The sequence below is a fragment of the Aspergillus lucknowensis genome (assembly GCF_044049455.1).
Source record: "Aspergillus lucknowensis strain CBS 449.75 chromosome Unknown BJX67scaffold_8, whole genome shotgun sequence".
Lineage (NCBI taxonomy): Eukaryota > Fungi > Ascomycota > Eurotiomycetes > Eurotiales > Aspergillaceae > Aspergillus > Aspergillus lucknowensis.
In genome coordinates, this window is record NW_027263552.1 from 333,173 (window position 1) to 360,827 (window position 27,655).

At 55.2% G+C, this 27,655-nt stretch overlaps 10 protein-coding genes across 10 annotated transcripts; 6 read left to right on the top strand and 4 right to left on the bottom strand.

Moving 5' to 3' along the window:
- Window positions 1-233: 233 nt before the first annotated feature.
- Window positions 234-2,513, bottom strand: cp3 (carboxypeptidase C PRC1). Its single transcript, XM_071028485.1, has 3 exons — window positions 2,400-2,513; window positions 1,734-2,316; window positions 234-1,681 (listed from the first exon to the last, which is right to left on the bottom strand). The coding sequence occupies exons 2-3, from the start codon at window positions 2,227-2,229 to the stop codon at window positions 516-518; spliced, it is 1,662 nt and encodes a 553-aa protein (XP_070888775.1). The 5' UTR covers window positions 2,230-2,316; window positions 2,400-2,513; the 3' UTR covers window positions 234-515.
- Window positions 2,514-2,738: 225 nt separating this feature from the next.
- Window positions 2,739-4,235, top strand: BJX67DRAFT_346992 (guanine nucleotide exchange factor SDO1). The gene is made up of 2 exons (XM_071028486.1): window positions 2,739-2,914; window positions 2,986-4,235. The coding sequence occupies exons 1-2, from the start codon at window positions 2,848-2,850 to the stop codon at window positions 3,954-3,956; spliced, it is 1,038 nt and encodes a 345-aa protein (XP_070888776.1). The 5' UTR covers window positions 2,739-2,847; the 3' UTR covers window positions 3,957-4,235.
- Window positions 4,103-5,938, bottom strand: BJX67DRAFT_321299 (tryptophan synthase). The gene has a single exon (XM_071027336.1). The coding sequence runs from the start codon at window positions 5,581-5,583 to the stop codon at window positions 4,249-4,251; it is 1,335 nt and encodes a 444-aa protein (XP_070888777.1). The 5' UTR covers window positions 5,584-5,938; the 3' UTR covers window positions 4,103-4,248.
- Window positions 5,939-7,265: 1,327 nt separating this feature from the next.
- BJX67DRAFT_321403 (uncharacterized protein) lies at window positions 7,266-8,489 on the bottom strand. Its single transcript, XM_071027339.1, has 3 exons — window positions 8,055-8,489; window positions 7,475-7,957; window positions 7,266-7,410 (listed from the first exon to the last, which is right to left on the bottom strand). The coding sequence occupies exons 1-2, from the start codon at window positions 8,368-8,370 to the stop codon at window positions 7,677-7,679; spliced, it is 597 nt and encodes a 198-aa protein (XP_070888778.1). The 5' UTR covers window positions 8,371-8,489; the 3' UTR covers window positions 7,266-7,410; window positions 7,475-7,676.
- A 3,064-nt stretch (window positions 8,490-11,553) lies between these two features.
- Window positions 11,554-13,781, top strand: BJX67DRAFT_321307 (uncharacterized protein). Its single transcript, XM_071027337.1, has 3 exons — window positions 11,554-11,932; window positions 12,041-12,312; window positions 12,380-13,781. The coding sequence occupies exons 1-3, from the start codon at window positions 11,838-11,840 to the stop codon at window positions 13,627-13,629; spliced, it is 1,617 nt and encodes a 538-aa protein (XP_070888779.1). The 5' UTR covers window positions 11,554-11,837; the 3' UTR covers window positions 13,630-13,781.
- A 681-nt stretch (window positions 13,782-14,462) lies between these two features.
- Window positions 14,463-16,499, top strand: BJX67DRAFT_321439 (glutamate decarboxylase). Its single transcript, XM_071027340.1, has 5 exons — window positions 14,463-14,542; window positions 14,600-14,898; window positions 14,951-14,978; window positions 15,039-16,204; window positions 16,258-16,499. Exons 2-5 carry the CDS (start codon window positions 14,663-14,665, stop codon window positions 16,370-16,372), a joined length of 1,545 nt encoding a protein of 514 aa, XP_070888780.1. The 5' UTR covers window positions 14,463-14,542; window positions 14,600-14,662; the 3' UTR covers window positions 16,373-16,499.
- BJX67DRAFT_321440 (uncharacterized protein) lies at window positions 16,500-19,203 on the top strand. Its single transcript, XM_071027341.1, has 2 exons — window positions 16,500-17,781; window positions 17,849-19,203. The coding sequence occupies exons 1-2, from the start codon at window positions 16,626-16,628 to the stop codon at window positions 19,096-19,098; spliced, it is 2,406 nt and encodes an 801-aa protein (XP_070888781.1). The 5' UTR covers window positions 16,500-16,625; the 3' UTR covers window positions 19,099-19,203.
- Window positions 19,204-19,748: 545 nt separating this feature from the next.
- BJX67DRAFT_321636 (uncharacterized protein) lies at window positions 19,749-21,727 on the top strand. The gene is made up of 3 exons (XM_071027344.1): window positions 19,749-19,998; window positions 20,061-21,274; window positions 21,332-21,727. The coding sequence occupies exons 1-3, from the start codon at window positions 19,901-19,903 to the stop codon at window positions 21,628-21,630; spliced, it is 1,611 nt and encodes a 536-aa protein (XP_070888782.1). The 5' UTR covers window positions 19,749-19,900; the 3' UTR covers window positions 21,631-21,727.
- On the top strand, window positions 21,665-23,167 carry BJX67DRAFT_321673 (uncharacterized protein). The gene has a single exon (XM_071027345.1). It carries the CDS (start codon window positions 21,745-21,747, stop codon window positions 23,104-23,106), a length of 1,362 nt encoding a protein of 453 aa, XP_070888783.1. The 5' UTR covers window positions 21,665-21,744; the 3' UTR covers window positions 23,107-23,167.
- Window positions 23,168-23,585: 418 nt separating this feature from the next.
- On the bottom strand, window positions 23,586-26,133 carry BJX67DRAFT_321572 (putative choline sulfatase). The gene is made up of 2 exons (XM_071027342.1): window positions 25,404-26,133; window positions 23,586-25,344 (listed from the first exon to the last, which is right to left on the bottom strand). The coding sequence occupies exons 1-2, from the start codon at window positions 25,812-25,814 to the stop codon at window positions 23,983-23,985; spliced, it is 1,773 nt and encodes a 590-aa protein (XP_070888784.1). The 5' UTR covers window positions 25,815-26,133; the 3' UTR covers window positions 23,586-23,982.
- Window positions 26,134-27,655: the final 1,522 nt, after the last annotated feature.

Sequence of the window (27,655 nt, forward strand, 5' to 3'; positions counted from 1 at the left end):
GCCGTCGTTGTCAGGTATTCTGGTAAGGTGGCTCGGCCGGGGGCTCCTTGGGCTGCGGTGGTTAAGACTACTAGCTGCGACGCGTATTGTTGTAATCAACGACACACAGGTCATCGGTGATATGTTTACCTTGGGAGGAGTAGCCATTAGTTATGCGTATGTAGATGTATATCTTTAGGTCACGCTCAGCCTTATTATGATGGGGTCGCGCCAGCAAACGATGCCACCTACGTGCCGGCCTTTCGGGGAGAGGGCTAAATTGATGGGTTTATGTTGCATATTTGTATAGGAAGAAATTATAATTGGAGTGGCCTTATCTGTGTCGGGGCTTACCAGTATATTGTCTACGAAAACGCGGTAGGGGCTAATCATACACTCCCCAGAGGGACAGGGATTGATTTTGTAATAGAATTTCGCATCACTGAGAACTCACAAAGCAAAGCAAGGAAGTCATGTTCGAAGGTACCAAAGCAAGACACAGCACAATATTTCAAAGTACTGGGTGTTTAGCTCGTCTAAAACCATTCACCACCCAGCCAGCGGTTGAAGAACTCAATGGACGACTCGGGCTGATCCATAGGGACCATGTGGCCAGCCCCATACACACGCATGAAGGTGAAGTTCCCATGGGACTTAATCTGACCGATCTTCTTGCCCTTGCTCTCGTTGTTCACGATCTCGAGATCTTCCAAAGGAAGAGCGGCGAACTCAGTCTGGCCGGGCCATTCCAAAGCCTCGGTCCAGGCCTTGTTTCCGAGCCAGTTGCAGATGAAGTCAGCATCACCGGCGTAGATGAGGACGGGGATCTGTTCGAGGATGCCGGGGACAAGGCGGTGGAAAGGCTTCATCCAGTCACCGTGGAAGAGGAAGTTACGGTTAATGTCAAAGTTACAAGAATCGTAGCCCTCGACCTCGGCGCCCACGGCCTCACGGATTTCGGCCTTGTTCAGGTATTCGGAGACATAGCCCATACCCTTGTAGCAGAGGTTGCTCTCGTCCTCACACTTGCCACGAACATCGTAGACGTTCCGACCAGTACGCTGGTAAGGGGCAAGGAGTGCATTGTTGCAGTAGATAGAGGCGGGAACACAGACCCAGGCACTCTCACTGTTATAGCAGGATTCAATCATCGACTGGCATCGGGGCAGTGCGCTGTCCATGGAGCGGCAGCTGCTCTCATCCAGCACAGCAGGGTAGCCACCATCACCACAGGCCATCGGGCGGTAGTATTCATATTGAGTGAGACCGTCTGTCAGACCGTTGCCAATTAGGACGGACTTCAGGTTGATGTTACGCTTCTTGTGGGAGAGGATCTCCGAAGTGAAAACAGGAATGTAGTGGCCTGCATACGATTCACCAGCAATGTGGAAGTCCTGCTTCGAGTACTGAGGGAATTGCTTGAAGAAGAGAGTGAGTAGCGCGTAGACATCCTTGCCAGCGGCTACCGTGTCGCTCACAGCGTTGTTGCTGTAAGAGTAGCCCACGTTAACAGGCTGGTCAAGGAAGATCACGGAAGCGTTGGAGTTCCAAGAGTACTCGTTGTAAACAGGCTTGATGTTTTCATCAATGCTGCTGGGGCCGAGCTCTAGAAAGAGGCCGGTCAGGGAGGAGCAGCCTGGGCCTCCGTTCAGCCACAGGACCACGGGGTCATTCTCGGGGTCATTGCGAGATTCGAAAAACCCTTGCAGCCGTTAGCACATGGACGATAAGAAAATGGCGGCCGGGCTACTTACAGTAGAAAAGATGCTTATCATTCTCGTTATCATCCAGATAACCAGTGTACTGCTTCACATTGGGGTCAATGCCGAGCGAAGCGGGATCGGCCTTCTTAATCCTGAGGTCATAGGTCTCGAGCTTCCCGTCAACCTCCCGCTCCTTCTCGCCATCGGAGTTAGTCACCCAGACACCCTGGACGTCGGAGCCACGGACAATGTGGTCCCAGTGGGAGTCAGGGCGACGGGTGTGCTTCTTCGGCAGGGAGAAGATGGGGTTGTGGTCCAGCGAGTCGGGGAAAGCGTTGGCAACCTCCTCCCATAGGGCACGAGCTTCGTCAGAGAGGGACTTAAGCTGCTCCTCAAACGCTTCGAGGGGTTGCTTTAGCTTGGGAAAATTGTCCTGCACAGTGTCCTGAAGCGTGTTTCCGAAGTCTTTCAGGCCGCCGAGGACCTGCTGGGCAGGAGAAGCGGCAGTGGCCGCTCCAACCAGCAACGCAGCTGGCAAAACTCTCATTGTAGAGGCGTCGTGTCTATATCTAGATAACGGCTCAATGGAATCGCTGAAGGGCGAAAGTGCAAAATCCCAAGGAAGTAGAGAGAACTACCTTCGTAGGCAACGCTTATCAGTAAACAAGACCAAGCAAGGTGAGAGCGAGACGCACGGCAACGAGCGGGGCAGCTTACGATGAAATATCGAACAGGACTTTGAAAAAAGAGGCCAAACGACCAGCTACTCACTGGCAGTCCGGGATGAGGAGAAAGAAGAAGCGGATGAGGAGAGACTGCAGAGACCTGGACCGGCACAGGCAACGAGGAGGTGGCGGGCGATGACGCCGTTCACAGGCAAGAGGGCAGCCAATCACAACGCGGTGCCTGCTTGGGGCGAGCAAGTCACGAGACCTGAGTCACGCAGCTGAGTCATCCGGTGGTTGAAGGTCCCGCAGCACGTGATCCTGGCCAATCAGAGACTGCAAGTCCCCTCTGACGTCGGCGATCGAGACGGAACGGACACAACTTTATGCATCTGAGCAAGATATAACAATCAGACCCTGTCGCTTGCATTCCCCCTCGAAGACATCTCAAAAAGCAAAGCAACCTCGGGGACCTCGAACTCCAGGCGCAACCAGTCACTATGCCCATCAACCAACCCTCCAACCAAATAAAATTCACAAACGTCTCCATCGTCAGACTGAGAAAAGGTCAGTCCCCCGCAACGCACCCCGCCCAGAAGAGAACCAAGATACTCACACCACTTTTTCCCAATAATCAGGGAAAAAACGCTTCGAACTAGCCTGCTACAAGAATAAACTCCTGGAATACCGCTCCGGCGCCGAAAAGGACCTCGACAATGTCCTCCAAGTCCCCACCATCTTCCTCTCCGTCTCAAAGGCCCAGACCGCGCCCTCGGCAGAACTAACAAAGGCCTTCGGCTCAAATACGCCCGCCGACGAGATCAGGCAGGAGATCCTTCGGAAGGGTGAGGTGCAGGTTGGCGAGCGTGAGCGGAAGGAGATTGCCGAGCGGGTCGAGAAGGAAGTGCTCGATATCGTCTCCGGGCGGCTCGTTGATCCGACGACGAAGAGGGTGTATACGCCTGGGATGATCTCGAAAGCGCTGGATCAACTGAGTGCTGCCAGTGGGCAGTTACAACAGCAGCAGCAGCAGGCACAGAACGGGGAGAGCGGAGCGGAGGGTGAGGATTCAGGGTCGGGCGTGGCAGCACAACCGCGAAAACCGCTGTGGACAGGCGTGAATCAGAATAAATCAGCGAAGTTTCAGGCTCTCGAGGCGATGAAGGCGCTGATCGCGTGGCAGCCGATTCCTGTGATGCGGGCGCGGATGAGGCTGAGAGTGACGTGCCCTGTGCCGCTGCTGAAGCAGAGTGTGAAGTCGAGTGCAGTGGCCGGGCAAAATAAGGAGAAGGAAGCGCCGTCTGGGGGCAGCGCGAAGAATAACAAGAAGGGAGGAAAAGGGAAGTCGAAATCGGCTCGACATAATGAGTCCGATTCCGAAGGGGAGGCCGCACCAGCGCAACCTAAGGGGCCTAGTAACGTCAAGGATAAGATTCTGAGCTATTTTGAATCGGTCGAGTCGCAGGACGTGGCGGGTACCGATGAATGGGAGGTTGTTGGCTTTGCTGAGCCTGGCGCGTTCAAAGGATTAAATGAGTTCGTCGGCAACGAGACACGGGGGCGAGGACGAGTCGAGGTCTTGGATATGGCGGTTACTCATGAGGATTAAGGGCGCGATTAAAAAATGGATGGCTATGGATAGACTCGATTTGCTACGATTCACGACAAAAGATTTAACTCAAACCAAATGATCACGAAATATATATATCCCATCAATACTACACAGCTTGTCGGCCTCCAACGCCCAACACCATCAAACACAAAAAGTCCTAGCCGGACCAACGCCAGAAAGCAAGTCAAAAATGCGTCAAAGTACCGACCCGCCAACAGATGTTATCAAGAAAACCACAACGGTAGACAAAAGCTCAAACAGAAAAAAAAAAAAGAGAAAGAAAGAAATATCAGCCTGAGACAAGTAAAACGACGTCCTTCCCAGCACCTAACTCCCTCGCCAACCTCACTGTCTCCAAGACCGCATGCCCCGTGGCTAAACTAGACACAATCCCCTCATGCTCACACAAGATGCGCAGACCCTGCACGGCCTCTTCGTTCGAAGCCGTGACCGTTTCCAGGCGCGATACATCCTTCCAGTGAGCCAACTCCGGCCCTGCACAGGGGAAGTTTAGGTCTGGGGAGATGGATTGCGACGGGAGAATCTGGCCGTCGTCGTCTTGAAGGAGCAGCGTCTTACACCCGTACATGACACCCACAGAGCCACGGGTCAAGGGGGCGGCATCGGCGGCTTCCACGCCAACGAGTCGAACGGATGGGTCGTTGACGAAAGCGGTGAACATGCCCAGGGCTGCGGCGCCGGATGACCCGACAGGAGAGATTAAGGCGTCTGGTCCGTTACCCTCCCTGCCGGTGAGCCTGGAGATGCAGTTCTTGATCTCCTGGCCGAGCAGGGACTGGAAGGTCCGTGTTATAGCAGGGAGGGGGTGCGGCCCCACGGTGCCACCGGTGATATAGTACGTAGAATCGATACGCGAGAGAGAATAGCGGAGAGCTTCGTTGGCCGCGGCCCGAAGGGAGCCCTTATCAGCCCCCTTGGATGGCCCTGTGCTTTGTGCACTGGTCACAGTTGCGCCGAGATTTTCCATCTTCTTGACGGCGTCTGGTTGGGCGGCGACGTCAGAAGCACCCATGAGGATCGTGCATTTCATCTTCATGCGTGCGCACATGGTGGCGCACACGAGCCCGTGGCCAGCGAAGCCACAGTCCATAGTGATCTCCGTTTTCCCGATGCGATGGGCGAAAAGTACCTGACCGACGATGTTGCGGGCTTGGTAGCTCCCGAAGGGATTGAGGTCCTCTCGCTTGAGCCAGATGTTAGCTCCACCGACGACCTGTGTCAAGTTCTGCGCGAAGTGGAGAGGGCTAGGACGTATGAGAGGGCAGGCAACGAAGTCATGCCAGAAGGAGTCGTCTGAGAGGATGCTGTGAAATACACTCGGGAGATCGAGGAGGATATCCATCTGCAGCTCCGGAGCAAACTGGCCTCCGAATCTCCCAAACCGGCTTGGAGAATCGACTGCTGGAATGGAGACCTGGTGCCGAGACCATACGGGAGCGTGCAGGAGATCTGCAAGGTTCAAATTGAGGCTCTTGATGAGCGGATTCAGGTACTTCTCCTCAGGCACACGAGGAAGGATGTGTCTCCCATTCCTGGCCTTCTTCCATCGGCTTGGGTACGGGCTGTACCGGGAGGGTGATTGAGATCTCACAGACACGAGCATCTTGACGTAAAGATGAGGAGCATAAAATGGAAACCAAGAGGCTAATAAAGCGATGAGGAAGACTGCTGTTCGTCATTCATATGAAGGTATAGACATATCAAGCACACAATTAGAGACGAGGAGAAGGACCTTATATATCCCATCTTCCTCGCCCTGCTTTCCCCTACCCATTGATAGTCGCATATCCACGGGGAAGGGCGCAGCCTCGCGCCTCCTCCTCCTCCTCCTCCTCCTCCCTCCATCTCATCCGGTAAGGAAACGCATGGGCTAGCGAGCAGCCAACAACTCAGCTTACGCACGGCCCCTCGAGGATCGTTGAAGATTGCCCAATTGTCCAAACGAATGGCCTCCAGTCGAGAAAGCAAACGGCCCAATAAGGCTCACGAGTGCCTCAGCGAGGCCGCGTTCAGTACTCTCGAGTATGCATGTCGGAGGATCGGCAAGATTCCGGTTGTCTCTCGAGGAAACCGAGCTGCAGGAGAGGCGACGATCAAGCCGTACTCATCAATAATGGGATTGTGTGATTCAGGTTCTGTCACACGGACCCGCTGGGAGGCACGGCCTTATCCAGGTGTTCGGGTGAGCCCTGGAGGACAGTGGCGGGGATTGATGCACACTGTGGAGGCCGATCCGATCGCATGACGATCGTGCCTCGCGTAAACCAGAGAGCCGGAGGTTGATCGTCGCCACGAAGCGGAAGAATGGTTGGATGGTCTTCCGTTCAAGCACGAGATCCTTGTATGGGAATTATTTCCGAGGTAGCAGATTGACGATGGATCAGAAATTCTCAAGTCACCGGCGACCAGTAGGCACCTGCACAGGGAGATGGGAGAGGACAGAACTTGCCTCGTCCGTCAGCCCTCGAGAGGAGGTCCAGTTGAAACCTGGCGAGGTCATGACGGAGGTCGAGCACAGAAGAGGAAAAAAAGAAAAATTCAGAGGACGAGGCACCTCGTCACAACTCAAATCGAGCAGAAAACAGGGAAGCCGTGATGCAGACAAAGTACCAGACAAGAGATGGAGGAGGGATGTGGAGTCTGGACTCTGCACAGCGAGAGAGATTTGGAAGGGAGAAAAAAGCAAAGGAGCAGCGCAAAGGCCAATCGTCCTGCGATTGAACAGGAGGGGGAGGATTCTTGAGGCGAGAACAAACCAAGAACCGATTTCAAATCTTGGAACCTTCAGAGAGATCGAGCGGGAAAAGCTTCTCAGCCAATGGCTGAGCTTTCCCAAGCCTCACGGCGGACAAGGTTCGGTCCTGGCCCACAACCCAGAGTTTACCTGGACAGTGCCCGCGTGGGAATCAGCACACAGATCAGGAATCCCCTGCGAATGAACGCCAGGCCCGTGCATCATCGACAATGGTTCCTTCAGCCGAGGGGGTGGGACAAAATCGGACCCGAGAACCAGGTAGGATAAACTTGGATCCATAGCTTCGTGCAACCCCCAGCTCCATCCGCCGCGAGAACTTGTCTCGATTCCCGGATGTTTGGGGAATCCGGGAGATCTCAGCTCGTACTTTTGCAAGCGGTCCAATTATTGACTTGGCGTGTTGTCGCCACAGACCCGACGCATATCCTCCAGAAAACACCGCACTCCCCTTGAAAATGATTCTTTGTCTATCCTTGAGTTACAGTACATAAGAACCTCGGTCTCCAGCGATTCTCTCATCGAGCCGGCGCAAGGCTAAACTACTCGTGGAAGTCCGTATGAAACGATAATGGAATCCCGTCCAGGGTGGGTACTCACCATACGACGGCAAGGTGAGGAAGGAAAGCACCAAACGGTGTGATGATCTCCTGTAAGCACTGCTTGAGGGATCATTTTCTTGTCTCGCTGTCGTATTGGAAAATGATCGTGGCAACGAAGAACAAAATAGGTTTTCTCTCACAAGATTTCTTGCCACATGATGGACTGGAGTGTGGCCACTCAATATACCGCAAAATAAGTCTCGGAGAGCCTAGGAGGGGGCGTAGAGAAAAGAGAAAGAAAGATGGGTTCAGATGAGGTTATGAAATCCAGATTGCCGACCGTGCATCGCATGACGAGAGCTGAAGTAAATCTTTCAGAATGGTAGAGATTCCAATGTAAATCTATGAGTACATCCGGACAGCGTTCAACGCTCGTGTTAGATCTTCGGGTGTAAAAGGCAGGGGCGGCCCTTTGATAGGCACAGACGGCGGCGAGGTTGCCAGTACAATCGGCGAGGTGGTTCGGAGAGACTCCTTGGCTTTGATGCCCGTCTCGTCTTCGAGGGGATCCAGAAACAGTGTCATCGTTGAGTCGCTGAAGCTCTCGGGGTCGACGGCGGTGGTTGAAGACAAGGAACCCGTCGTTCCCTGTCGATCTTGGATAAATTCGTCATGATAGGCCACTGGAGACACTGGTGATTGGTTAGAATGAATAAACTCAAGAGGCGGCTCGAGAAACAATCACAGTCTCCAAATGGGGTGGTAAAGATTGGAACATGCCTCCGTCTGACGAATCTGGACCAGGTATCCTGGGCTGGACGTGGTCTGGAGCCGAGTCGGAAACCTCCCGAAGTCTTAAGTAGTCCGGTAAGGTCGTACAAGGTGAGAGGGATAAGTCGAGGGAACGTGAGCGATCTTCCTGGGCTTTTTGAAACGACCACGCGGCCAGTTTCTTCTGGTGTTCTTTGTCGAACGGTCCCTTGAATTTTGACGGGGGCACCTCGTTGCGTCGGTAGTACTCGATCTTGATTCCCGACCCGGAACCCTTGGATTTGTGTTTCTGAAAAGCCCTCCGTACCTTTTCTCGGAAGCTCATTGTGACGAAATCTGAAGAAGGGGATACTGATAGGGAGGCCAATTCAGGAAAAATCGGAGTGGAGAGGGAGCGTCTTCTTCTACCGATACGTCACAGCGGCATCGCCCACCCACCGAAGGGATAGAGGCGGCAGACGATGTGCAAGCACAGGGGAGAATCGAGAATCCGGAGAGACCTGAGTATCATCGTTCGCGGGGGCGTAGATCGATGGTGAGGGAGAAAGAGGAATGAGGGAAAGATGAAGGAGAACAAGAGAAGAGGAAGGAGGGATGGGAAGCCAGGGCACGGAGGAACCAGCAGTCGAAGGTCAATGCACGTCACGATGTGGGAGAATTGTGCTCATTTGTGCAATAATCAATCTTGGAACCCCCACATTATTCTCGTTGCAACGAAGAACGGCAGTGCAAGCAAGCCCAGCTGGTGGCTGATGGGGGTTGGGCGTTGCAATTATATGGAGGAATTGCTCAGCGCCTTGATGGAGCAACGAGGACAGTCGGAGACTGTGATTGGCACTTGAGGATATGCCGTTTGGCCCGTTGAACCACTATCAAGGCTCACCGTGGGCTCACTTTATCGTGTCCCGGTCAGATCCGGTGAAGGCGAAATTGGCACAGCAAAGCGCACAGCAAAGCGCACTGCAACGTGGAGGAACAGGAGCTGCGTCGGTTTCCGACTCCTCCCCAGTTCCAAGTCGGCGGCAAAAGCAATTATTTTCTATCCGGACGTTTTGGGGGATCGTCTTGCGACGTGGAGAAGGCGAAGGGATTTAAAATGAAAGCACATCATCCCTCCGCTTCGCCCAACAGCTCTCCCATGTTCCAGAGTGCACTCCAACGATCTCATCTCCGGCGAATGAAATCCAGGAACATTGGGGTTACATTTCCCCCAATCCACTCCAGCCAGTGGATGCGACCCATTACACAGCAATTCTTCGCGGAATGGAACACAGTCAGAGCGTGGGCTGGAAATCGCTGCCCGTCATGGCGGTTCAGGCATGTTACATGCGTCCGACCGGGGAGTATTCCGCCAGTTTTCCATTGCAATCAACATTCTGAGGTGCTGCATCGAAAAATTCCAGAACGCCAGCTAAGCCTCCGATCGGCGAGCCACCAAAACCTCTCCTCCAGTCGAAGGATCAGAGCGACGCCTACCTGTCTCTTGGCGATACTGATTGTCACAAGGAGCGTCCAGACAGAGTAACCATCCAACGTGCCAAGTTAACCTTGTTTCCTCGGCTTTTGAGCCCTTTCATGGAAACGAAATAATCTCTCTCGTCACAGCGTCCGTTATCATCATGTCTGCCTATGCCCCCCGAAGTGGCGTCTTGACGGGCGCTTCCCATCCATGATGTAGACTCATTTCGAGACTCCCAAAAGCCTGGGATTTCGAATATATTTTCTTCGCCAACGGCAACTATTCCACACTGCCCGAGCAATACGCATCAGGCGCCGATGGCGATGACTACCCAGCGGGTCCACAGACGACTCAAGTAAATGAATCGGCGACGCGGGTGTATCTCGCTCAATACTCGAGGTTATGCATCATCAGGCAAATTGTGGGTTGTCATCAAGAGTCTTCGGTTTCCAACGCACTGCAGTCCTCTCCATCGTCCACTAATTCTTGTCCCTCTGCCTGAGCGTTGAGTAGTATGACGTCATTGTCCGAGCACGGCCAGTTCTTCAGCCACTGTCCTACAAGTTTGACACGCAAGGCCAATAATCGAAACTCGAATGTGAGTTTCGCAGATTGGACTAGGGATGGTCGCCCTTGAGGCCGTCCGCAGTGCGGTCGTAACCTTCCCAAGTCAAGCTAGTCTTCCTTTTGCTGCCATCCTTGTCCTGCAAGATTCCCCGCAATGCCCGCCAGATTCCCTCACCATACAAGACAACCTTGCTCTGTACCCCCGTATCAAGCAGCGGGGAAAGGAGCCAGGTGTTCGTGGTCTTGTTATACAGGACGTATGTTTGGCCAGGAAGCTCCCTGGGGGAAACTAGTATATAATCACTGAGCCTCGCCGCGGTAAGAAATGTCCTTGAAGCCTTGGCAAGAAAGTCCGTTCCCATTCTAACCCAGCGTAGTGGGATGTATCTCTCTCTAGGAAGTCGCGAGACGCTTGCTATCTCCCAGGTCACCACTTAATCGACGCATTGACACTGAGTGTTTTGACGGATTTGCTGCGACGCCAGCGCCATTGGGAGATTTCTCGCAGGTTTGCGTCCATACTATAGGCCTTCTCATGTTGCTTCAGGATATTACCGAGTCGGGTGAGCGTTAACCAGTACCCAGGGCTTTGATACTTCCGGTCATCGTCCCCAACCAACTTTCAGATCGGGCCACTCCTTGCCACTTCTGCAACACCAAGTCAGAACATAGATTCGAGAGAACCAATCACTTGTATACACATCCGCATCTTGCCGCATTCCCATGGCCTACCTGACCTCAAGCAGATGCTGGATGACCTGGATCGCCCTGTGGCTAGATTTTCAGGGTCAATGAAGGCAGGTCGCGACAAGGTGAATGCAAGTACAGGAAAGCTTTATAAAGAGAAATAAATTAAACGGTAAGAGGATCAGCCCAGTGGCAGTTCTTGTATACTGCCCAGGTGTGGTGACGGTGCGCTAAGCGGCAATCCCGAAAGAGGCAAAACAAACCATGATCCATGATGTCCGGAAAGCACCGTGTGGGAATCCGCGCGGCCTCTTGGTTGAGGAAAGAGAATGCGGCTGTAAATATGCAGTAAACACATATCATTGACGCGATATTCCTCGTAAACTCTCGGATTTCGAGCTGGCTTCCTCCCTCTGGCTCTGGCACCTTTGGACCTGAGGCACGCGACCCAATCGCCGGAAACGACAAGGCGCGGAGGACCTTGCGCCTGGACAAAGAGAATGAACGCATGCAGCTCAAACTCAAGGGATGGACCTCCCGAAAGCAGGAGAATCGTAAATACTAGGAGTCATTTTTTCGCTTCCCCTTCTACTTCCCCTTCTCCCTCGCCTTAGAATGAACTGCGCCCTTGGAAACGACGGCACGCGACCACGCAAGGCTTCACTCGGACGGCTGGGCAACGCAGTTTTCGCGGCTTTGCAGGACTATCTGCGCTACGAGCACCCTCGATTGAGTTTTTCTCGTGCGATTACCGGATCAATCGCATCGCTGTGGTGCCAGCGCCGGCCTGAAGTGGCCAAATTGCATCTCTGCCGGATTAACGTTCGCCGAATTCATTCCCTTTGGGCCCAGCATCCTCAGACGAGCCCGCCCCTAACTTCCGCACTGCACCTGCCACAATTTCAGGATCTTTTCTTCCAGCACGGGTCTTGTCGTCCTTTTCCCATCAACGATCACAGAGACTTCGCAGTAAGTTCGCTGCTTAGTTCCGCCGACCCTGTCAACGGCACCGTCGTAGCAACGTGGCCCTGCGTCTAACGCACGTCCCGCACACATCACAGCTTCATTGATTCACCACAATGGCCAAGAAAGGAGGAAAGGGAAAGAAGGGGAAGAAGAGCGGCACAGCGTCCACTGCTGCAGCTGGCAACAAGGCTACCGAGCCTGTGGCCGCGTAAGTCACTCACTGCATGCCCTCGATTGCGCACATTTCGAGATTTATCTTTGCGTCATTGGGGGATTGCACGGAAGCCAGCTAACCTCGATACTTCTCCCTCAACAGCACCCCCGAGACTGGCGTTGAAGAGACAGTTGCGAAGAGCGAGAGCGAAGGTGAACAGACTCCCAATGAAACTAGCGAAGCCCCAACAGCCACCCCCGCTGCCGCTGTCTCCAAGGAGAATACCGAGACAACTGCGCCAGTCCCGCCGATTGCCGCCGCTGCATCCAACGCAGACGAGACCCCGTTTCCTGCTGTCAAAGAGACTCCTATAGAGGAAGCTGTGGAGAAGGCGCAGCTTTCAAAGGAGGAAGAGTTGAAGACTGAAGAAACCGGTACGAAACAACCAGGAACCTAGATGCCTTTCGTGGTGCAGCCTACTTACTTCCTGTTTGTTCATAGCTGTGCTTCCCGAAACAGCCGCAAAAGGATCGAACGTAACTGAGGCTCCTCCCTCCACCACCCCAGAAGTCGTTGCAGCCGCAACTTCCCTTCCTGAAAGGCCTAAGGAGGTGGATACTGCCGAAGAGGCCCATATCAAGCGTCCGCACGAGAATGGCCCTATCACGAAGGAGGAGGAGCAGAAGCCTACCAAGATCCCCAAGGTCGACGAGGAACCAGCAGTTAAACCCGCGGCAGCCGAGCCTTCGTCTGAAAAGGAGACCGTCCCCGGTACGACTGCGCTGCAAAGTGAAACGACCACATTGCAGCCTCAAATGGTCCCCGGGCTGGGCTCTGACCCGGCTGATAAAAAACGGAATGTCCTGGAGGTTCCTGGTTTATCTGCGGTCGGCGACAAGGAAGCTGCTGCTCCGATCGAGACGGCCAAAAAGCCGGTGGAGGCAACTTCCTCTGAAGCAAAGGCCCCTGAAATCTCCAAGGAGGAAACACTAGCAGCAGTCCCCGCCGCCAGTAATGCTCCATCCTCGCAAGCTGCTAAAGAGGAATCTCAGACAGTTCCTCCGGCCCAAGAATCTGCAGTAACGGAACCGTCCGCTGCGGCTGCAGCTCAAGAAACTGGTCCGACCGCCGCACCTACTGTCAATACGGTGGAGGATAAAGCCAAGGAAGTTCCGGAGCAGATGGAGTCCACTGTGGTCGGCAGCTCTGCGAAGGAGGAGGTGAAGACTGCCCCTCTAGCCCAGCAGGAGCCTACCGTAACCAAGCCCACTGCCGCGGCCGCAGCTGCGGGCGCAGCATCCGGCACCTCTCCTGGTGACAACGTAACCAATGCGAAGACCGAAGGAGCTTCGAAGCCGCAGCAGGAGACGCCTGCAGTGACCAAACCTGCGGCTGCAGTTGTGCCACCCGAGAAGGCGCATGGGGCTCCCCTTACCGGCCAAAGTGCTGCCGGTGCCACTGAAGAACCTAAGTCCGTGGGCCTGCCCTCCAACGTTCAGTCTGAGAAGCCTTCGGGACTTTCCGAGAGCGCTGCCGCAGCACGCGCTGCGACCCAGAAATCGCAGCAGGCCAAGACGGCCGAGCCACAGGCCACTCAGGGAGCCCAGAGTGCAGCCACCACTGCGAAGCCCGAAGGGGGTAAGACCACTGCTGAAAACGCTCAGGAGACTGCTCAGCAGGAGACTACCAAGACCGACAAACGCAAGAGTGGATTCTGGGGTTGGGTCAAGCGCAAGGTTAAGGGGACTTAAAACCTCCAACCATTGCCTGTGGTTCCATTTTTATCGCTTTTGGTTTATAAACGGCAGATTGCCCCGCCGCAGAAAGCTGGTGACAAGGCTTTGAAACGAAAAAGAAATTATTGGAGAACAGCGAGGCTGGCAAGCAGCCTCACTTTCATGTCGATGGATTCTGTGGAATGGGCTGTATGATATGACCATGGATGGAAAATGCAGGGTGGGGATACCTCCGGCCTTTCTCTGGTTGTTTGTTTTGAATCTTGCTGTTTTGAGACTCTGTACCAGTCTGTAGTTGACTATTTCTCTCTTTAAGATATCAAATGCAAAATACCAAAGTGTGCGAGTCGTCGAGTCCTCTTCTGAGAGTAGGTTCACCGCTCCATCCACGGTGACAGCCGGCCGTCCCCCATCCTCCAACACCGCCAACTCTGTCTCTTCCAGTCAATTCCGGCTGTCATTATTCATCCTTTCGACCTGTCTGAGCCAGAGAGCAGTCAGTCGATCTGGGTATCCCCTCTCGGTGACACGCTCGTCCCACGGGGTCCATCGTGGTTCCAGCAATCCACCACGCCAGCCAAGCTTTCTCCAAGCTTTGCTTCCAAGTCATTCGCTGGCCACGGGCGCGGCCGACCAGCAAAATGGAGCCCATTTGTCCAAAATTCAGGGCGCTCGCCTGTTGATCCGTGCCTTGAAACACTCTAGTCCGATCCCACGCCCACGCACGAGGTCCAAAGGGGCGATTCGCTGGCGAGCGACGCACGCCCGGCGCTTCCCCTCATCCCGTGTTGCCCGAGCGTCTGATGGAGCAGGAATAGTGTGACGACATGCTGGCTCTCACGAGAAGAGAGGGGCGCCTGAAGAGGGGTGTTGCGGGATTCTCATCATGAGGAGCTGAGTCGAGCCACACTTCCACTCCTTCACTTATGTCGTTGCTTTTCCTCCTCATCCCTTCGTATTGTATAACTTACATTTGCCTCTGCAGTCCTCTTGCCTGCCTTGCCTGCGCACCCAGTGATTATTTGATCCATTGTGCCACCAGTCCACCATGGTCCATCTTGCAACCATCAAGAAAGACGACGCCATCGTGCCGCTCTCCAAGCGCGTCGATTCTATCCAGCTCGAATCGGCCGAGGACGATGACTACTACTCTACCGTCTATGGGACACGCTTTGCTACTCAGCAGCTGCCTCACACGGAGATGCCCGAGCGCGAGATGCCGCGCGAGGTGGCCTATCGCATGATAAAGGATGAACTGAGCCTGGATGGCAACCCGATGCTCAAGTATGCCTCCTCCCGCTTGAATCAGCTAAAGCTAATCAGTTGCTTCGTCTAGCTTGGCGAGCTTCGTCACTACCTACATGGTGCGTCTGGCGTCTTTAGTTTGCTTTTATTGAAAGGCGCCGCATTCTGACTGCTAGCAGGAAGAGGAAGCCGAGAAGCTCATGAGCGAGTCGTTCAGCAAGAACTTCATCGACTACGAAGAATACCCTCAATCCGCTGAGATCCAAAACCGATGCGTCAACATGATCGCCCGGTTGTTCAATGCTCCCACCGACAGTGAGGATGAACACCCCATGGGCACCTCGACCGTTGGGTCCTCCGAGGCGATCATGTTGGGCACGCTTGCGATGAAGAGAAGGTGGCAGAACAAGCGTCGAGCAGAAGGAAAAGACTGCTCCCAGCCCAATATTGTGATGAACAGCGCCGTGCAGGTCTGCTGGGAGAAGGCGGCTCGCTACTTTGATGTCGAAGAGCGTTTTGTCTTCTGCACTGAAGATCGCTACGTGATCGACCCCAAGCAGGCGGTGGATCTCGTGGACGAGAACACCATTGGCATCTGTGCTATTCTAGGCACCACATATACAGGTGAGTACGAGGACGTGAAGGCGATCAATGACCTCCTCGTCGAGCGCGGTCTCGACTGCCCGATTCATGTCGACGCTGCCAGCGGCGGGTATGTCGCTCCCTTCATCCACCCAACGCTGCAGTGGGACTTCCGTCTGGAGAAGGTGGTCTCGATCAACGTGTCGGGCCACAAATACGGACTCGTGTACCCAGGTGTCGGGTGGATCGTTTGGCGGTCCCCCGAGTACCTGCCCAAGGAGCTGATCTTCAACATCAACTACCTGGGCGCCGAGCAGGCTAGCTTCACGCTGAACTTCTCCAAGGGCGCGTCGCAGGTCATCGGCCAGTACTACCAGATGATCCGCCTGGGCAAGCGTGGCTACCGCTCGGTGATGGTGAACATCACGCGCATCGCGGACTACCTGGCGGATCAGCTCGAGAAACTGGGGTTCATCATCATGAGCCAGCGGCGCGGTCGGGGCCTGCCATTGGTGGCATTCAGGCTGCCACCGAACCGCGACGGGCTGTTCGATGAGTTTGCGTTGGCACATCAGCTTCGTGAGCGGGGCTGGATCGTCCCGGCGTACACGATGGCGCCGAACAGCGGTGCGCTGAAGCTGATGCGTGTGGTGGTGCGCGAGGATTTCACCATGAGCCGGTGCGATACGCTGCTGGGCGACATCAAGCTTGCCCTGAAGAGCCTGACGGAGATGGACAAGGCGATGCTGGATAAGTACACTCTGTATGTGATTCCCCCGCCGCCGCAGACTGGGAGCTTCTCTAACAGCACCGCAGACACGTCCAGACGCATACCACCAACTCGCACAAATCGAAGCACAACCACCCGCACTACAAGCGGGAGAAGCACTCGCTGCAGGGGAAGACAGGCAAGACGCATGGCATCTGCTAGACTTTGTCCGTAGCAAGAATCCACAGCAAGATAACCTTTCGTAACTGTAATCTCGTCCCATCCATCGCTCTCGTAAAGACTCCTCCTGCTCGCACAGCCTCGTGTTTTGCGCCCAATCACGGCGCCCTCGTCCCACTTCGACTCGTCCACGACGACAACAACAAACAGCATCCTCTTTCATCCTGCATCAACTGTCCTTTTCTCCATCTCGTCTCCCTTTTCGTGTCCCTCAACCCGGGCCCCGTCCATCTCCATGCCCCTCTTCCGCAAGAAAGAGAAAGAGAAAGCGAAGCCGTCCATCTCCTCTCCTGCGTTCCGGTCCGTCGAGCATCTTCCTCCTCCTCCTCCTTCCTCCTCCTCTGCTTCCGCCCCCCATCCTGACGCCGACGAGAACAACACCACCACCAGCAGCCACTTCGGAGTCTCCACTCGCCATTTTCCGCCCCAAACCCAGTCTCAATCTCACGCTGCCCATCCTCGCCCTCCCGCCCATTCCTCGCTGCATCGATCTCACACCCAGCGTCTCCGGACACCGCCAGACGCTTCCTCTCTCTCCCACTCCGCCTCCACCGTCACGGTAGTCAACAACAGCCCTCCTCCTCCCTCTCATCTCGCGCCGCCCCAGTCCTTCGATGCTGACGTCTCCGACCAGTCCTGGCCCTCTTCTCCTACTGACAACAAGCCCGACGACCAGGAACCCCGACGCTCCAAGCGGAGCCTCTTTTCGTTCCATTCCTCCCATTCGTCTGCCTCCGTCCGCGACCAGCCTGGCTTGCTGGAACGCAATCTCTCTGTGAAGAGGACCTCCGTATCTACCAGACGGCAATCCCAGCAGCAGCAGCATCTCCAGCGCCAGCAGCCGCCCCAGCAGCAACAGTCGCGCTCATCCGTGGACCTCTGGTCCAGAGATTATGCGGTAGACGCTCCAGAATCTGAACAGCGACCGTCCATGCCGCAGCACAGCACCGGTCGTGTGCCTGACTCCGGACTCGCCCCTCACACCCGCTCGCCCCATCCCTCCCCGATCCCGCGGTCCAACACCGACCCGCATCTCTTCGACAACCTCTACCGTCAGGCGCCCCTCGATAACTCGAGACACGCTGCGGATCTAGCTCCCGCTTCGAACCAATTGGACCCGCGACCGCCCTCTCGACAGTCCGTCGGGCCTCCCTCGCCGTTACCGCCTCCCAAGAGCGAAACTTCTTCCGCCTCGCAGCTTGCTGCGATGTCAGACCGACCCCCCGGCGGGAACCCCCAGAACCCCCCGCAACCCCCGCCCTCGGCACATTCTTCGTTGCAGCAAGGCTCCGAGCCAGGCCGTAGCACGCCCACGTCAAAAGACAACCGCAGTCGCGATGACCTCGGCGACATTGACGTACAAGCTCTCCTCCAAAAGCACGAGGAGCTCCGTAAGCCGAACCAAGAAACAATATTATTGGAATACCACGAACGAACTAACCTGTTGCCCGAATACAGAAGCCAAATACTCCAAAGTAAAACGATACTACTTCGAGCGCGATGCCCAAGTCCAGCAGCTCCAAAACACCGTCGCCCACCAACGCATGGCCGTCTCCCGCACGGTCCTCGACGACAACGAATACGCCAACCGCTTCGGCCGCCTCGACGGCGCAATCAAAGATCTCGCCTTCTCCCTCCGCAAGGATTGGAAAGTCATCCCAGACTGGCTCGCCGCCTCCGTAAACGAGGACGCCCCCGCTACCGGCGCCCGTGAGATGACCGTCGTCGGCCGCGCCTTCATCTCCCGCTGGCTCGTTGACGAGCTCTTCGAGCGCTTCTTCCACCCATCCCTCGAACCAACCTTCTCGCGCCAGCTCAAGGCCATCGAAATGGCCCTCCGCCACCAGCAAACCAACATCGCAACAGAGGAGGACAAGGAGAACGCCATCGCCCGCATCTCGAACTGGCGCCGCACCACCCTCGACGGCCTCGGCGATTCCATCCAGGGTCCCCAGTCCGACCTCCACCGCAACAAGCTAACCGATACCCTTGTCGAATTCCTCGTCGCAACCCTCCTCACCCACCTCAATGACCCGCCCCCGCCGGGCTTCGAGAACGGCGCCCGCATGATCGTCGAAATCGCCATCGGGATCGCCGAGAAAATCCCCCTCGAGTCTCGCGATATCTGCGTCTCATACCTCCCACCGGGAACGCCCATAAACGAAGCGACTATGCGCGTCGAGCCGGGGAATCTCCTCCCCGCGCTTACGAACGCCGCCGCCGCCGCCGCCACCCCGACGGGCCCTTCCTCCTCCGAAGATCCTCGGCGCTCCGTAGAACAACAACACCAACACCAACAACATCATCATCATCAAAACAGCCACGCGCCCGAAACCCCCGAGTCGGACCGCGACCGAGACCTAGGCGCTCAGAACCCCAACCTCGGATCCGACGCAGGCCCCCAGGATCACAGGAAACGCTCCGTTCTCAGCGGCCTCCGCGGCCGGCTGGGTGGCCAGGGATCATCGGCATCGGGGTCGTCGACACCGGCGCCTGCTCCGGGGCTCGTATCTTCTGGGTCTAATGCGGGGAGTGCTGCAGATGGCGTCCGGCGCGGTTCGGTCGGTGGACAGAGTCTGAATCAGGGCCCGGGTCAGGGAGGTGGAGGAGGAGCGCGGGTTCGATTCGCGGCGTTTGTGACGGCTGAAGTGCGTGGGCGGGGCCCGTTGAATGTCCTGGTCAAGGCGCCTGTTTTTCCATTAGAGTGAGAGAGTGGGTGACTAACATCCAGCCTTGGTGTGGTGTACTGTGGTGTGGGATGGTTGCCCAGGTAAATATTGATATTGTTGGTATGATTAGACGGGATTGGGTCGTTGGATGTACAAAGGGTTTCTGGTTTCCGGTTTCTGGCTTGGTTGTCGAAGTGATGAGGGATGATTGTTTTTGTACTTGGTTTGTTCATCGCTGCCTCACTTTCGTTAAGCTGTATTCAGTTCCATAGAAGCGAACATATCAGATGCCCTATTATCTGTTGAATCTGGTCTGATCCGATATTTCGCGTGGAGCGTCGCCTTGTGCTCGCATCCACCCCACCTTGAGAAAATGTGCCCCAGCAAACTCAACCTCAGCGAGATGATTTTCGTTAGAAGAGGACACGGCGGTTGAGATGATTCCAGTGAAACGACAACTCCTGGCTCCGAGACCCATGGCGTGGCAGCCTCTGCCGCCCAAATTTGATCTGGCCCTCGCAAACCCTCTCTCCTCGTATCCAGCCCGTTAGCCCTGGCTCGGCCATTGCATCGCTCAGGCCCAGCGCTCGTATTCCACGCCTCCGATTCGCAATCACGTGTGGCTAAACTGCGATCGGCATGGCCAGGCGCTTGCGTGAGCCTCTGCCTTTTTGCCCTTTGGAGGTCCCCAGCGGGTGAGGGGGGAGGTGAGGCTGAACTGGAGTCTGCCCGTCGCCGACTTCATCTCTCCTCATCCTGCCCCGTCCCCCTCCGAGTCTCCTTCCTTCCATTTTTATTTCTTGATTTCTTAAGGTTTCATTCAGGTGTCACACTCTAGATAATGCCTTTTTGGAAGAGAAAGGATAAGGATAAACAGCCGAATCATGCCCCTCCTCCCCCCGCGCAGGGCCATGTCGTGCCCGTCTACGCACAGCCAGCGTAAGTGCAACCTCCACTCGTGCATCTTCACTCTGGGGATATTTCTAACGGTCGCCCAGCAGAAAGCCCGTAGCGTCCGCTCAGGTTCCCTCAACTGTGCCTCCGATCCCCAACCCTCCGGTCGCGAGCTCCGCCGCTCCGCCGGGAGAGCCATTCCGTTCGCATGGAAACCAGCTGGCAGCGCAAAACGACTACAATGGCGCTGTCGTCATGTACAATTCTGCGTTACAGTTTGCACCTCATGATGCGGAACTTCTGCTCAGCCGGTCGCTAGCACACATGATGTCCAATCCCCCACGATTGGACCTTGCCCTGAAGGATGCCGACGACGCCATTCAACTGAACCCCGCCAACGCGCAAGGCTGGATGCAAAAAGGTGAGGTACTCCAGCAGATGGGCGACTCGCAAAACGCGATCGACGTCTTCAGCAATGCAGTCGGCTGTGCTCAGCCCCATGAACGGCTCGCCGCTCAGAGAGCGCTCGCCTCTGCACGACAGCACGCCGGTGCAAACCTACCAACACCACAGACCCAGCAGCCACAGATACAGCAACCGCAGATCCAACAGCCGCAAGTAACACAGTCATCGCCCCAACAGCCGTCGAGATTCTCGCTCTCGTCGCCTCCCCCAGTCACAGCAACCTCCCCCCCTCCGCCAGTGACCACGAGTGCCTATCCGACGTCCGGAGCGTATCCGCCGTCATCGGGTGGCAATACGAGCGCTACCCTGTTTCCCGCAAAGACTACCTCGTCGACAACTAGTGCAACCACGACCGCAGCATCCACAAGTTCAGGTCTTAGTCCCCCACAAGGCCCACCCAGAGCCGCGACCCCGAGTGCACTTGGGACGGCCCCGACTCCCCCGGCACCGATCACAACGCAGCTGCCGTCGAATACCACAGAAGATCCCTCCCGTAGGACTAGCGTGCTCCCCTCGCCGACCGCGAACCGCAGCACAGAGACATCGAGAAACACACAGCCTGTGAATCGGAACTCCACCTCCCACATCATTCCACAATCACTGTTTGAGGATTTGAACGCCCCAGAAGGGCCCCCACCAGCATACACCGAGAACCTTCGGGATCCGGTCGTTCTGAATCGCAAACTCGATGAACTTGAGCAAATGATCAAGATCAAGAACAAGGGAAGCTTGCTTGTTCAGCCGTACACATTGCCCGGGAAGATCGACGCAGTCCGACTGTTGTACAATGCTATGACTGCCAACGAGCTGACGGCGAGAGAGACGGGGCCTGTGGTTCCTGTACATCCGAATCTTGGTAAGTGAAGTCGTTCCGAGGGGCACTACACATATCTCTAACAGTGGACCTTTTTAGGAAATATGACTCTCAACACGTACAGTTACCCAGGAAACACGTATATCGATGCAGACTGCGAAACCTTGACCTACTACGACAGCAAGATCCCTGGAACGCTGAGAATGGCTGGTTATTCGGAAGAGTATCGTCTCCAACAACTTCGTGCTGCCCCTCTCCTCAATCTCACCCTAGAAGCCAGCACTGTCCTTCCGGAAATCCCTCTCAGTAAGATCGTTGAACGTCTCCGAAAGCTCCAGGGATCCCCGCAGCTGGAGGATAACGAGGGTCTCCGCGAGTTCATCGGCTTGACTCCGTAAGTCTCCGTCCGTCCCTTTCACTAGGCAGAGGTAACTGACTTAAGCAGGGAAACCGCTGTCACCCACGGTTTCTTCGCCGGTGGCAGTCGCCAGCAACAGATAGATTATATCTGCATGGGTCTCAACAAGAGCAAGTACGATGCAGCTTCACGGTTTGTCGACTTGAATAAGGTCGGCTGCGTTAGCAGCTACTTCATCGGTGGCCTATCTTCGGGCGACGGCCTGCGAAACTTCCTGTACCAGATCCTCTTAGGATGTGAACTGCTCGTTCGCCTTCGCAAGGAACCTGTGACGACAAGCTACACCGGTGTGATGACAGATAGCACGTCTGCGTTGCTAGTGCTGGGGTCAATGTGGATGTCCTACGTGACATTCAACGGACCCAGCAACCCCAACGCCAAGGACAGCGCCAACAGCTACACGTTCATCTCCCGTGTCAGTAAAAGCCAGTCCGAAGCCTTGATTCGATTCGCCGAAGCCCTCGAGTGGCCTTTTATGGATGAAGCTCGCAATACCATCGAAACCGCATACAGCGACCTCGTAGCCAGACGCATTCCTTGGAACGCAGACATGTGGGACTGGCTGTTCAACTTGATGCTGCCTGGGAAGATCTACCGGCATAAGATCATGGCTTGCCTCGTCTACTCCTCCCCCACCGTCCGGAGTCTGAACGCTGCCCCATTCTACGACAATGGGTTGATCACAAAAGGCGTCAGTTACTGGCCGAAGCGAACCGTTCTTGGCCGCGTCCTTGGCGGTCTCAAGGATATCAAGTCCGTCTGTGGGTGGATAGGCCCGGCCCCGGCACCCACTGGCGACGTAACTGGATGGGTGCGCCTTAGTGCCCGCGAAGTCACCATGCCCGTTCCAGTGAAGTCGAACACTGGCCAGAGCGCCCTGAATGATCTCGGATATGACGAAAACAGCTCCATGGACCGATACACGTTCCTTGAAAGTCTACTCAACCCCGATGAATGGGTCACGATGTCGCCTCCCGGAAGGCCAGAAACCGATACCAGGCGTGCCGACCTCAAGTCCATCAGCCTGACTCAGCTCCCCGTTGACGAGGCAACGCGGGCGGCCCTCCCAAATCTGCCGCCTGAGACGTACCGGGCTAGCTTGGTTTTCGATATTAACGGCGTCTCCGTGACGTACACTCTGTACACGAACCCGGTGTTTGTGGCTGCACAGCCGTGCGTTGGCTCGCACATTATCCACAAGAAAGAGGGAGAGCGATACCTGAAAAATACCATTCAAGTGAGGGACCTGAAGACAGCAAACCCCAACCCCAATGATGTGGTGGTTATCGACGCACTAGGACCCGGTGAAGATGCTGTTGCAAGAGCCTGGTGCGCTGAGCGCGGACGATGTGCCATTGTCCGCCGTGGAAACGAATGTTGCTTTACTTGCGCCGCTTGTCTGGCAATCGGAAGGAAGGGTTTAGGATTTAATGTTATCATCATGTCGAGGGCGTGATTTTAGCGACCCTTATATAGCATTTCAGATACCTCTATCACGAACTTGCGACGTTTGAATGTGCAAGGCCAAGCATCGAGCAATCGTGTATCTCGTAAACGAAGAGCAGTAGGATAAATTGGCTTAGACGAGGGGCTTCGGCAACAAGATAAGGAAATTTTCCCTTAGGACGGCAACGAAATTGAACAAAGTATTCCAACAGTCCTTCCAAGTGAGATGGCAACAAAATAAAGACGCCTTCCTCGTCCTACCTATGAGGAAGATGTCTTGGAAGGCAACGCCGACAGGTCGAGGGGCGAGTGATAAAGAAAAGAGCTCCAAGACGAGCGTGGAAGTTTGTTCAAGACGTCGGGAGGTCAGGAGCGCACGCTTCGTAGGGCAGCCCTGGAGGCGCAGGTGCCATTCCAAAAAAGGAAGGAGCGAGTTCAACTTCCACGTGACCATCCTACGCCACCAGCCCAACCGTCAATAGCATGGCATCTATTGAGATGAAGATACAATAGCACGGAAACCCTTCGAATAAGAGCTTGTATAATTGATCCAAAAGATAACATTTGATAATAGCTCCGAGTAAATTCTTGATCTGAAGTCATACGTATACGTACAAACACCCAGATTTGTCTAGACTAGACCCAGCTCTATGTACAATCATCCGCCCGAAAAAAAGAGGCAAAGAAGCATTCATAAGCAATGATAACGCTACGCGAGACCGAAAAGGCTTGCAAGTCAGATGAATGCTATGATGCAGAAGATGATCGCGACAACAAAGTAAGAAGGGTATAGCGCCTCGCTTAAACGCCAATAGAAAGAGGTAAAAAGAAGAGGACAGACATTGCTTTTTCTTCAGAAACAAACGAGAAGAAAAGGTGGAGGAGATTAGACCTTCGCGCCGACATTATCAGCAACTTGCTGCAACACACGAGGCCAGCGGGAGATGAATTCGACGTCGTCCAGTGCGCCTTTGCCCTGGTTGCGGACGTACTGCGTGCTCGGGTCGATGCGGGGTTCCCAGTCCCAAATCTCGGGGTGGCCCTTGATCAGAGACGAGTAGACAAGGCGGCGACGGCGCTGGGAGCGCAAGACATCTTCCCTGATGCTCTCTAGATCCCAGCGGGCACGGACTTCGTCGACGAAGTAGGCGAGTAGCTTGGTTGGATCGGTAGTATCGGGGACGGCATGGGGGTTTTTGCCGGGGCTAGGAGTCCGAGGAGGAGTCGGGAAGGGGAAGTCTCGAGCTGGGCCGCGCTGGCCGACTGGCGTGTCATGGGGTGAGTCCAGGGGCGTAGGCAGGAGGGCGGGTCCCAGGCCCTTGGTAGTGGCCGCAACTGCCTTAGAACCCGTCGCGATGATGCTGGGAGCTTCTGCGAGCCCGGCCACCAGGTTGACCTTCTCCAACGGGTCGTTCTTCACGTCGAAGAGCATGGGCGGGTCGATCAGGGAATAGATGAACTTCCAGCGGCCGCGACGGATCATCACGACAGGAGACTGAGTACCTTCCGCCATATACTCGCCCAGCACAGTGTCGGTCTTCAGACCGTCCTCACCGGTCAAGTACGGAAGCAATGAGACACCGTCTAGGGGCAGCTCCTTAATCAGCGGCGCACCCACCAGGTCGGCGAAGGTTGGCAGGATATCCATGGTCGACACGTTCTGGGAGATGCGTGCGGGGGCGAAGCGTCTGGGTGCGTGGAAGATGAAGGGTACACGAGCCGAGTTCTCGAACCAGTTCATCTTGTACCAGAGACCGCGCTCACCAAGCATGTCACCGTGATCGCCAGTGAAGACAACAATAGTATCATCGCGGATACCACAGTCATCCAGGACCTTCAGGAGCTTTCCCACGTTGGTGTCGACGTAGGTGCAGGCGGCGTAGTAAGCGCGACGCGCAGCCTTAATGCGGTCTTCGGGCATCTCCTTACCCCAAAGGTCAATGCACTTCAATACACGCTGTGAGTGGGGGTCCTGCTGGTCCTGCGGGATGGCAGGGAACTCGGGCAGGGGAATGTCGACGTCCTCGTACAGATCCCAAAACTCCTTAGTCATAGCGTAAGGGTCATGAGGATGGGTCATCGAGACAGTTAGACAGAAAGGTTGGTCGGTGCGCTGGCGCACATGGTTGTAGAGGTACTGAGTAGACTTGTAAATGACCTCCTCGTCGAAGTCAAGCTGGTTTGTGCGAACAACAGGCCCAGCCTCCATGACAGAGGACATGTTATGGTACCAATCGGGCCGGATATCCTAATTGAGTTAACATTTCCATCCTCCAGCTGCTTTTTCTGCTTCGGGAAAAAACTTACCGGCTCGTCCCAGTTGACAGACCAGCCGTAATCGCCGGGGTAAATGTCAGAAGTGAGGCGCTGCTCATACCCGTGAAGTTGGTCCGGCCCAACGAAGTGCATCTTGCCAGCAAGCGCGGTGTGATAGCCCTCGTTGCGCAGATAATGAGCGTATGTTGGGGTGTCGGCCGGCAAATCCGCGGCATTGTCGTAGGCTCCAATCTTGGAGGGCAGTTGACCGGTCACCATGACATAGCGAGACGGAGCGCACAGCGGCGCGTTACAGTAGGCAGAATCGAAGACGACGCCCTCCTCTGCCAGACGGTTGAGGTTGGGGGTCTTGATACGAGAGTTCTTATCATGGAAGGCCAGCAGCGGAGCCGCCATCTGGTCTGCCATGATGTAGAGAATGTTAGGCTTCTTGGCCGCCATGATGCTTTCCGTGCCTTGTGTTTCTCTCTCTTCCCGAGTGTCAAACGAATATGAAAGTGTTATCTATGATGTAGGAAGTGTGGGGGAGAGGCGGGTATAAAGAGGGGAGAAGAGACGGAAGAAGAGAAGGCGACGGGAAAGGAGGCGGGAGGTATAAGTAAGTCCAATTCTATGTGGAGAAGAGGAGTAAAGAATTTCCCAAGAAGGAAACTCACAGTGCAATGTCACCAGATCTTCGATAAGAAAAAAGAAAAAAAAAATGGCAGGGCAAAAAAACTTTTGCTGGACCAGATCTTCGGGGGGTGGATTTTGTGTCGCCGCAACAATGGAACCGATGCGGGATCGATGGTGTGATTGTAAGAAATGCTTTGCAATGAGAGCCCAACCCACAAAGTCTGACACTCGAGTTCTTCCTGCCTCTCCGGCAGTCAACAATGAGCGGTGAATTTGGGGATGAAGCCGATGGAACGCTGGAGAAGCGAGATCTACTCTGGACTTCTTGGAGGAGCAAATTATGGAGTCGTAGTGGGAGAACTAGCGCGGAGGAGTTGATCAGGGGGTTCGGCTGATACATGTATTTACATGCGATGGGTTGTTCGGAAGGATTGAAAATCGGTTACTGTTGCCACAAAGTCCCTTCAACCTTGCTTCAGGATCGAATCTGATACTCCTGCCCTGTCCAGTGAGTGTTCCGAGCACCCTCGAGCGTCTCCTGTATAGAGAAGATCGCTCGTCGTTGGGAGTTCTGCCTGGCTAAGTTTTGCCACTAAGGCCCGTCCGTCTCCCACTTGTAAGCTTGGCGCTCTTGGCAGTTTCCCTCGAACGTGACCAATTTCTGCTCCCAGAGACTGCCAGCGCACCAGAAGGAAGAAAGAAACCAAGCCCGCCCCGGTGACTTCTTCCCTTGTCAAAGAACCTCCCGAATCTCCTCTGTGTCCGGCCGGCCTCAGGCAGCAGCCGCGTCTCACACTGGAAGATTGTCGGATTGGACCAATTCTGCGGGACGATGGCATCATCCGCACTAACCCACACGCCATCTCCAGGTTTCTTATCCTGACCTCTCCTGAAGATCCATACTGGAGGATCAACGGCAAATCATCCCTTCAATCTGTCGGTGTGCGTGAAGAAGCGACACTGACTGTGCTGACCTCATAAAGTGACGCCATCCGCTCACCAACCAGACATGTGGGAAACCTGAAAATCATCCGCCTCCCCCAGCACCCCGAAGTTGGCCATCACAGAACGACCCAGACTCTCTCAGAAACATCTTCCATCATCATCAAGACGGGAATGAAGACAAGGTTCCAATTAAGTTCGCAGCCCCGGACACGGCTGGCTTCCGAAAAAAGCAATGAGCAGCTACGGAACAGGACCCTCGTCCTTTCACCATAGCCGCTCCCGAGCACGCAATCGGCTTGCCTGACATTCCGATCCAATTCCGCCACCAATGGCGCCATCGCTGCACAGGTCCCAATTCCCAAGCATTCTCCATGTAAGGGACAGCACAGAAAGCGATGCGACCCAGGCCGCCCGGAGCACTTACGTATGCATGTACGCATCCCTTTCAAGGTTTCACCTCGATTTGCTCCGGAATTGCACCATCTGTGACATCTTCCTGAGCTCGGGATCATCTTGAGATCTTCCGGGTCAAGACGGGCACTCCTCCGTGAGTCCATGGTCCATCCCGGAGCCAGAAACGAAGAGGATGATCCATGCGGGCTTAAGTCGCATTGCCCTCGAATTGTTCCCTGTTACCTGCGGGAAGACCGATGGAATGGTCTTAATTCGAAGCATCTCAGGTTTGGAGACAGCGGTTGCATTCTTGCTCGGGTGAAACGCTT